Genomic DNA, 9,571 nt, shown 5'->3' with positions numbered 1-9,571 from the left:
CGGAGGTAGTCCTCCCTTTCGAAGAAGATTTTCAACTATGACAAAATCAAATGTTTTTTTATGAAAAAATATGTTTGTCGCCAGGATGACAATTAAACTTCGCAAGCATGATAAATCCAGAAAAAAAACCTTAGCTATGCTTGTTAAGGAAAACAGCCATTATCGCGACACCATAATTTGCCATAATAAACATTCGATTGTCATGTTAAAAAATCTGACGTTCGATTTGTAGCGAAATCTTACAATTAAACGCTCTTTCAATACCCGATATCTCGAGGTCCCTGGATGCAATTTTGGAAGACCAAGTCCAAAAGACCAAAGCACAAGAGCAGCAGCGCAGGCGACACGAGGACCAGGACAGTATAACTTGACGCCCCGCTCGCTCAGGCTCAGCCCATTCCAGTCGAGGAGGACGGCAGCAGGAAAGGGTAGAACCAATCAACCGATTCCCCCTCCCCACTCCACCCCGCGCCGCAGCGAGAGCGAACTGGTGCCTGCCTGCCACTGCCGGCCGCGTCGTCTTCGTCCTCTCCCTCCCTCCCCCTGCGCTCCCGTCCGAGGTAGCCCTCCTCTCCCCCGATTCATCCCTCGCGATCCCTCCCCGCAGCAGCATTTGCTCCTCGGATCTGGGCTCACGGCCCGCTTCCCCTGCGGCGTGATCCGTTTTCCTGTCCAAGTAATTTCTAGGTGTTTTGCGGGCTAGATCTCGCCGAATTTGGTTACCGTGGATGAAATGCCGGGCGTGTTTAGCGCTTCCTTGACCCGCTCGTGCCGCGGCTGGGAGCAGCGGCGGAGTTGGAGATCTGTCCATCATTGGGAAATCGGTGCTAAATCGAGGTTTTGGTGTAGTAGGTTGATGGATATTAGGCCATGGATGGAATTGCGGTAGTCATGCGTAAATAGCTAGGGTCGGTAAAATCCGGCGCCCCTGCTACTACGCTCGGTGATGCTTAGGTCGTTGAGTTGACTCTACCATGTCACTGATCTAGTTCATGGTGAATTCCTGTGCGGCGGCACTTCTAGCTGTTTTGCGTGTGGTTTAGGTTCTTAAGTGGTTATTGGTACCTAGTAAGTATTTCCTCGCATGATTGCTCAACAGAAATGAAGTGTTTGTTTCCGGAGGAATTTAGGTCAAGGAGAGCTCCCCAGTGCCCACAGTGTAGTGCAATCGATTTTCATTATTTTGTGGGAGTCGTTTGCAGTCGACTTGCTTTGATGAAGTTAATTTTGTGAAAACCATCTAATCTGCACTAGTTTTTGCTGTCATATTGTTGTTCGATTGAATGACTTAGTACTGCCTGTAACGTACATTTATGAAAAACGCTCCACACATTTATCAGAGATGCTCCACTATTTTTCTATGTAACTGCTAGGAGAGGCAGCAGTTTCTTTTTTCTTCTTCTTATATCTGTTTCTGGCAATCAATGCAGACTGTGAACATGTCAGATAGTGCATTGCAAGATCTCAATGCTGCTCAATCTGTTGTGCTGGAGAAAAGCAAAGACAGTTCTGTGGAACCCTGCAGTTCTAAGCCTGTCTTAAACGGGAACAAATGTGTCAAGAAGGAAGGAAATGCTGTACCTGCATGTCCTGATGTAACCAATGGATGCGATGCTGTAGTTGTAGATGTTGAATATATTGATTCTGAGAATCTCACGGATCTTCCAGATGTTGACACAAGCCTGAGTGTATGCCTCTAGTTGTTCATATTCATGCCTTTTTATTGGATGCTTAAAGTTCTTTCTGTGACCTAAGGTTTTCCATTTTCTATTTTCAACAGACTTTGCTTGCTAGGTTGGATTCAAAGGATTGGATCAAGACATGTGAAGCTCTTAATAATGTTCGTCAGTTGGCAATATATCACAAGCAAAGGTTGCAGGAGCTGCTGTAAGTTGTTTCCTTGTTTTTGGAGTAACTTTTATTAGCTTACAACACCATCTGTGCTTCCACAATGCTATAAAACTATACTACATCTCTTATATTGATTGTGTCAAATTCCAGGGAGCCTCTAGTTCCTCTTATTGTGAAATCTGTTAAGAATCCAAGGAGTGCTCTATGTAAAACTGCACTTATGACCTGCGCTGACATCTTTAAGGCATACGGTGAACAAATGGTCGACTTGATTGATCTTGCTGGTGTGTTCCCACCCCCCCCCCCCCCCCCCTTCTTAAAAAGTTAAATATTGTTGTGCATGACTGTACATGTTTAGTTTTCACTCGATGATTTCTTGCACTAACCATGAAGTCTCTTAAAACATCTTGTCTGTCAAATGTGTTCACAGCTAATGCCGCTATTTCTGAAATCTTCACAAGACAAGCGCTTTGTTTGTGAAGCAGCTGAGGCAGCCCTTATATCAATGACAAGCTGGATCTCCCCCTCTGTATTGTTACCAAAAATGCAGCCCTACCTCAAGAACAGGAATCCACGAATTCGAGCAAAAGCATCTGTTTGTTTCAGTAAGAGTGTACCACGCCTTGTAAGTGGAAGTCTCCTCAAATTTATCTGAGATCATAGCTTATTGTCAAACTATCTCCAACCAAAGTATCAATTAAATACACCACATAGTAATTTTTTTTCTGATGTCCCAATGGCTCAATTAGATACAGTTGTACAGATTGATAATTTGACCTCCTTGTGCTATTCTTTTCTGTCCATGGGGTTTAGTTAAGAGTTTCCATTGAACGTCCTCCAGAAGTTTGCACTTTATTTGGATATGCAGATGCTTTGCTTGAATTTTCTTTCTCATGTTATGAAGCTGGAGCTTAGCTGCAGATGATTCCATGCATGTGGCGGAAGTTTGATGAGTTCAGAATATTAGTGGCTACTGTATGTTTAGCTGTAGTCTTTTGTTCAAAGATCTTCACACCAGTCATTTCAGTAGGGTGACCATTTATTGGAGATTGAGCATATAAATTATTAGGTGGTGTGGGTCTGCGTGCACCGGCTTACTCTTGGTTGCTGTTCTAAATGTTATAACAGTACCTTCTTCTTTCTACCCAGGGTCTGGAGGGAATCAAAGAATACGGAATGGACAAGCTCATTCAGGTCGCAGCAACCCAGCTCAGCGACCAGCTTCCTGAATCAAGGGAGGCTGCTCGTAACCTTTCACTGGAGCTACAAGCATTCTATGAGAAGTCTCAAGCCTCTGGTTCAGCCGAAGATGAAAGTGCACCTGCTATTTCACCAGAAGCTGAAACCTGGGAGGCTTTCTGTCTATCTAAGCTTTCCACGTTAAGCGCCCAAGCAATCCTCCGTGTCACTGTGGGTGTCCCCGTTGCCCCGAAAGAAGGCGGCATCTCTGCTGCTCTGAAAGAAGGCGCCGTCCCTGCTGCCATGAAAGAAGGTGGCATCTCTGTTGTTGTTGCTCCAAAAGAAGGTGGCGTCCCTGTTGCTACGAAAGAAGGTGCTGCGGCCGTGGGCTGCTAGCGTTGGGAGTTGGCTGACACAAAGCGATGTTGCGATTTTTCCACATCCAATTCAAGTTTTTGCTGTACATGGTTTATGGGTTCCTCAGTCGGTAAATCGAATCTCCTTTTGCTGGAGTTCTTCAGGCTTGAGGCCTGGGGTGGGTGTTAATATTGGTGCGAGATATAGTCCCTTATAGTTGACTGTATAATCTTTTGGTTCCGTCACTACTTATCAGTTTGGCATTGGTTGGTCAGTCAGGGAATGTAGAATTTCTTCCACCGTTCAATATTTGGAGTACTACAGCCCCTTCTTTTCTTTATGTGTTCGCGTATGCATTTTTTTAATTTGCGTTTTGTGGTTTTAGCTTTGGATGTACTTGGTTCCATTTGTGTTCCAACCGGAGCTGCATCTAGCTCAATGCACACCCACCGATAACCGGAGTCATAATCAGGAGAGCGGAGAGCGTTTGTAACAGGAGTCATAATCAGGAGAGTGGAGTGCCCTCTTGCAAAGGAGCGTTTGGCTGCCGTGTATTTTTGAGACGAAGACATCATATCAGCTTTATTAATCATAGACTAGTTACATTGTTCATGAGGGTCGCAAGATAATATCGAGGTGTTCATTGGCCCAAGTACATAAAATAATATAAATCAGTGTTCATTCATGTGCCATGATTCATTCGCGTCCCTTAGAGCAACTCCAATGGGGCGATCCAAACAGACGGCGATTTCGTCTCGTTTTTTGTCCGTTTGGATTGGCCGTCCGCTCGGCGTCCGTCCTGTTTTATTTTTATTCGGCTTGTAAAACTATGATTTATTCAATTTAAACCATGTTATTTGACTATATGTTTAAATGCAAATTCATCAATGCAAAATTGAGCTATTTGTTGAAATTGGGCGGCCAAGCATCCCTGCGAAGCCTTTGCTGGCATTCATCGCTAGGGCTGCAAACGAGTTGAGCTCGAGCGAGTTGGAGTTGGCTTAGCTCAACTCATATGAAAATTCGAGCGAGCTCAAACTGAGTGAAGCTCATGATCGAGCTGTAGAACATGATTCGTGCTCAATTTATAACGATCTCAAGTCGATCTTGAGCTAGTTTCGAGCCAAATAAGATGATAAAAATTATAAATCTATGGATGAAAAAAAATCAAGATGAATATGCTGGGATCCTTTGCAAAAAATATAGGATATTTAACACATAGTCGACCACGTGTCATAATTAGGCCTAAATCTTCTTTGCACTTGATTAAGTTTCCAGATTCGTTGGTAAATAAAATGCAGACAAATATGGACAACATATATAGTAATAAATATTCTTATTTCCATTTAATATATGGCATGATCATTTACCATAATGATATTCTGTCGAGTTATCGAGCTAAAATTGAACGAGCCAATATTGGCTCAAGATCGGCTCGTTTCTCGGTCGAGCTACATAAAGTGTTCAAACTCAGCTTGTTTCTTTTCAAGTCCATCTCGAGTCGAGTCAAAAAGCAAGTCCATCTCGAGCGGCTCACCAGCCTCGAGCTTTTCTTGCAGCCCTATTCATCGCCAACAAACGGGCTGTATCTTCAGGAGTCGGCTCTCTCAAGTACTCAGGGTCAAACACAGCAATAGCAGCCTTGTAGAACTTATACAGAGACTTTAGACATGTAGACTCACTCATACGGATGTACTCGTCAATGAGATTACCGGGCACTCCTTATGCAAGCATTCGGATGGCAGCAGTGCATTTCTGATAAAAGGAGAAACTAATCTTGACAACGGCATCCTCTTTGCACTCGAAATCGTCATCATGGCCGACCACCCCCTCTCTAATACGGTTGAAAATATGCCTACTCATACGGAAACGGCGGCGAAATTTTTGATGTTTGAGCAACGGGTTTGTTGTATCAAAATAGTACTTTCAAAGAAGGAAATGCCAGCTCTCTCGGTTGCGATTCAACGCCAGAAGGTGGCCCGGAATGGAGCCACGGAACAACGGCCGCTGGCTGTTGAGGTGGTGATGGACCAACACGGCAGCCAATATCTCCTCGTCATCAGACGACGAATCGTCGGAGTCGTAAAGGAAATTGTGAAAAAAGCACTCGTCGGCGGAGTCCATTTTGTAACTTGGCAAATTGTCGAACAGTTTGCGGGCGTTGACGAAGGAGACGACCGGTGAAGGGAGTCGCGGCGCGCACGGACCAACTAGCTGCCCTGCCGGCGTCCGACGAGCATGCTGGTGAGGATCTGGCCGTGGCGGCGAGGCGGCTTCTTGGTCGCGGGCGGCTGTGTGGTGGGAGGGGAGCGGGGATGGGAAGCATTCGGCTCCCAGGTGGCAAGACGGCGGTGGCGGGCAACGTGGGAGTGGGCTGCGTTGCTGGGCGGATGTGGATGCACCGGCAGCTGGCAGATTCGCCGGCAAAAATGGGTGGCGACATCGGCGACCAAGGAGGCGGGCGAGGGTTGCTATTGGATGGGAGGAGGCCAATGTGCCACCGACCAGCGGGCCCAGGGGAGAAGAAGGCGAGCGTGTGCGCGTCCGTCTCATGTGGGCGCCGACGCAAATCCAGCTCAAAATGGATCGGAAATGGGTCGCCCGCGGATGAAAAGCGGACGCGCGTCCGTTTGGATCAGCGTGTTGGGCCGCCTTTTGTGTCCGCGCCGACCCAACAAACGCCAACGAATCTAATGGGTCGCCCCATTGAATTTGCTCTTAAGTAGTGAGAAATTTTACATTATCAATTCAATTTGTGAATATAGCAGCAAAGCCATTCCACCATGCCTTCTGTTGTGTACATGCATCAATAACCTTCATTCAACCAGACTCCGCCTAGATGTTGTAGCCAATGAAATTTGCATAGCGGTTGCTTCGGCCATCATAGGATCCAACACATTTGGTATAGAAGCACAAGGAGCGGCCACAAAATTACTATTAGCATCTCTGATGATAGTTGCAAAAGATCATAGTCCTTTTTTTTTGAAAGTAAGATCATAGTCCTTCATCAACGTGAAAAGAAGCATCTACGTTGAGCTTGACAAAGCATTGACCAGGCCTCTTCCAGTGTTGGTTTTGTTTGTCAAAGGGCCTTCTGGCTAGACGTAACAAAGTTTGAGGCCAATGCCAACATTGAGAGACGCTAGTTGCTTTTTTTTAGTAAAGAGAGACGCTAGTTGCTTGGATGTGCGTTAGCACCTCTTCCCCTAGTGGATTCAAAGCCCATGACAATACAAGGCCCAAGAGGAATAAGCGACCCAATCTGAGAGTCACACGCGAGATTGGGTCGACTAGTAAGCAGCTATCTTGGATCCCAAAGAAAGGCATCGAGAGTTCGATCATGCACAACAACGGCAAGGCGACTACCTACTACCTTTGTCCCTCGTCCCCTTTCTCTTTTTTCGCTCTACAATCCAGCTCCTCGTTCTTGCAATTCGTGATGCCAAAACCACAAATATTAGAATCTGATTTTGAGTGAGTGATACTATAGCTATGCTAACACTTGGTAATCAGAACAAAAAGATCCCCACCATTACCACCCGATCCGGCGTCTCCAATGATACGTCTTCAATCTATCTATAATTTTTGATTGTTCCATGTTATTATAGTATCAATCTTGGATGTTTTTTATGCAATTGTATGCAATATTATATTATTTTTTGGGACTAATCTATTAACTTAGTGCCAAGTGTCAGTTGTTGTTTTCTGCCTGTTATTGGTTTGCCAGGAAATCAGTACCAAACGAAGTCTAAATGTCATGAAACTTTTTGACGATTTTTTTCCTGGACATAAGAGACCCTAGAAGCTTCGGGGGGAGGCCAGAAGGCACTAGGGCGCGCCCAGGGAGGGGGGGGGGAGGCGCCTCCTAGTACCTTCTGGGCCCCTCGTTTCTCGTTTGACCTAATTCCAACTCTATAAATTCTCTAAAATCGGGAAACCAACAGAGAGCCACCCAAACTACTTTTTCCACCACCGCAAGTGTCTGTTCTTGCGAGATCCTATCTAGAGGCCTTTTCCGGTACTCTGCCGGAGGGGGAATCGATCACGGAGGGCCTCTACATCAACCTTGCTGCCCTTTTGATGATGTGTGAGTAGTTTACCACAGACCTACGGGTCCATAGCTAGTAGCTAGATGGCTTCTTCTCTCTCCTTGATCTTCAATACAATGTTCTCCTCAATATTCTTGGAGATCTATTCGATGTAATCTTCTTTTGCGGTTTGTTTGTTGGGAAGAATTGTGGGTTTATGATCAGATTATCTATAAATATTATCTGAGTCTTCTCTGAACTCTTTTATGCATGATTGTTATAGCTTTGTATTTCTCTCTGTTCTATCCGTTTGGTTTGGCCAACTAGATTGACTTATCTTGCAATGGAAGAGGTGCTTTGTAATGGGTTCAATCTTGCGGTGTTCTATATCCCAGTGACAGAAAGGGACAAGACACGTATTTGTATTGTTGCCATTAAGGGGAAAACAACGGGGTTTATTCATATTGATTAGATTTACTTTGTCTACATCATGTCATCTTGCTTAAGGCGTTACTCCATTCTTTATGAACTTAATACTCTAGATGAATGCTGGATAGTGGTCAATGTATGGAGTAATATTATTAGACTCAGGCAGGAGTCGGTCTACTTGTCTCGGACATGATGTCTATATACATGATCATTGCCTTGGATATCGTCATAACTGTGCGCTTTTCTATCAATTGCCCAACAGTAATTTGTTTACCCACCATATGCTTTTTGTTCGAGAGAGAAGCCTCTAGTGAAAACTATGGGCCCCGGGTCTATCTTTATCATATATTAAAATCCAAAAATATCTTGCTGCAATTTATTTACCGTTATTTTATTTTGTGTTTTTGTTTATCTATGTATCACTATGAGATTTGATCCTTGCAATTAACCGCCAAGGAATTGACAACCCCTTGTTTGCATTGGGTGCAAGTATTTGTTCTTTTGTATGTGATGTTCACGAGGTCTTGCGTGGTTCTCCTACTGGATTGATAACCTTGGTTCTTAACTGAGGGAAATACTTATCTCTACTGTACTACATTATCCTCTTCTCTTCGAGGAAATCCCAACGCAACTCACAAGTAGCATCCAACCATAGAAATGAGGCAACAGAGAGTCATCCGGTTAGCTTTGGGGAGCAATGGAACCAATCACAAGAGAAGATCTAAACGATTGGATGCGTGAAAAGAAGGAAAGTATCAAGGATCCAGTCCCGAGGAACTATGCCTCTGGAAGCCGGTGATCAAGACGCAGATTACCGGTCAGCGGGAATCTATGGATTTATTGCAATGACCTAGTGGACGAGGAAACAAAATGTAGACTTCCTTTCACTGTTCCATATTTGTTGGAGTACTACATGTTAGGAAACGTAGTAGAAAACAAAAAAATCGCACCTACGATCACCCAAGATCAATATGAAGATGCATTACAGGTTGGGATCACGATCGTTACCATCACCGAGTTGCAGCGAAAGAAGAACATATCGGTGTAGATCATACTTGGAGTCCCTCGAACCATCGATGAACGATCCTTCATACCTCCAACGAATAGTTCCTTGAACCGAAGACCGAAATCACAACCTCTCTACTTGGTTGCAAGCGTGCAACCTTCACGACCCGACAGCGCTTCGCCATCCAGAGCTAATTGTCACTGGAGAATTAGAGGGAGGAGATTAGAACCACACAGGGCTTCTAAATATGAGGACAAGAGGATGAGCCACACTCTAATTAGTCAACTAGGACCAACTAGAACATGAACTAGAAGAACTAGAGGAGGCTCCAAAACTTGTGTGTAGAAAAGGCCAATACCTCAAGTATATATAGGTTAGGAGGAGAGGAGGGCGGCCACAAGAGGGAGGGAAAGTACCCTCCCTTGGCTGATCCAGGAGGAGGAGAACCTTCCCTCCAATTCGGCCTCCCTCTCCCCTTTCCATCGGGAGAAGGGGGCGCCACCCCTATTGGGCCCAAGTGGCCCAAGTGGTCTTCCACCACTTGGCCTTTTTTCGCCCATTGATATTTAAATTAAATATTTAATGTTCTAAATACCTCTAGACCATATTATATATTAACATCTCCGGAAACATTTTCCACCTACATATAATTTATCAGTAATACCCGGTATTTCCCGATACTCTGTGAAACCCTTCCGGTGATCCCGAAATGCTTCCGGAT

At 44.8% G+C, this 9,571-nt stretch overlaps 1 protein-coding gene across 1 annotated transcript; it reads left to right on the top strand.

Annotated features, from left to right (window-relative positions):
• Positions 1–341: 341 nt before the first annotated feature.
• Positions 342–3,727, top strand: LOC125521486. Its single transcript, XM_048686535.1, has 6 exons — positions 342–560; positions 1,431–1,688; positions 1,781–1,887; positions 2,002–2,137; positions 2,282–2,476; positions 3,001–3,727. The coding sequence occupies exons 2-6, from the start codon at positions 1,440–1,442 to the stop codon at positions 3,424–3,426; spliced, it is 1,113 nt and encodes a 370-aa protein (XP_048542492.1). The 5' UTR covers positions 342–560; positions 1,431–1,439; the 3' UTR covers positions 3,427–3,727.
• The last annotated feature ends 5,844 nt before the right edge of the window (positions 3,728–9,571 follow it).

The sequence above is a fragment of the Triticum urartu genome, chromosome 7 (assembly GCF_003073215.2).
Source record: "Triticum urartu cultivar G1812 chromosome 7, Tu2.1, whole genome shotgun sequence".
Taxonomy (NCBI): domain Eukaryota; kingdom Viridiplantae; phylum Streptophyta; class Magnoliopsida; order Poales; family Poaceae; genus Triticum; species Triticum urartu.
This window is presented reverse-complemented; position numbering and strand designations above follow the sequence as displayed.

Excerpts from the sequence above, each read along its gene's own strand:
- LOC125521486 (XM_048686535.1), top strand. The coding sequence starts at position 1,440 with ATGTCAGATAGTGCATTGCAAGATCTCAATGCTGCTCAATCTGTTGTG. Across the intron at positions 2,138-2,281 it reads ACTTGATTGATCTTGCTGGT|CTAATGCCGCTATTTCTGAA; the intron begins GTGTTCCCACCC and ends ATGTGTTCACAG. Across the intron at positions 2,477-3,000 it reads GTAAGAGTGTACCACGCCTT|GGTCTGGAGGGAATCAAAGA; the intron begins GTAAGTGGAAGT and ends CTTTCTACCCAG.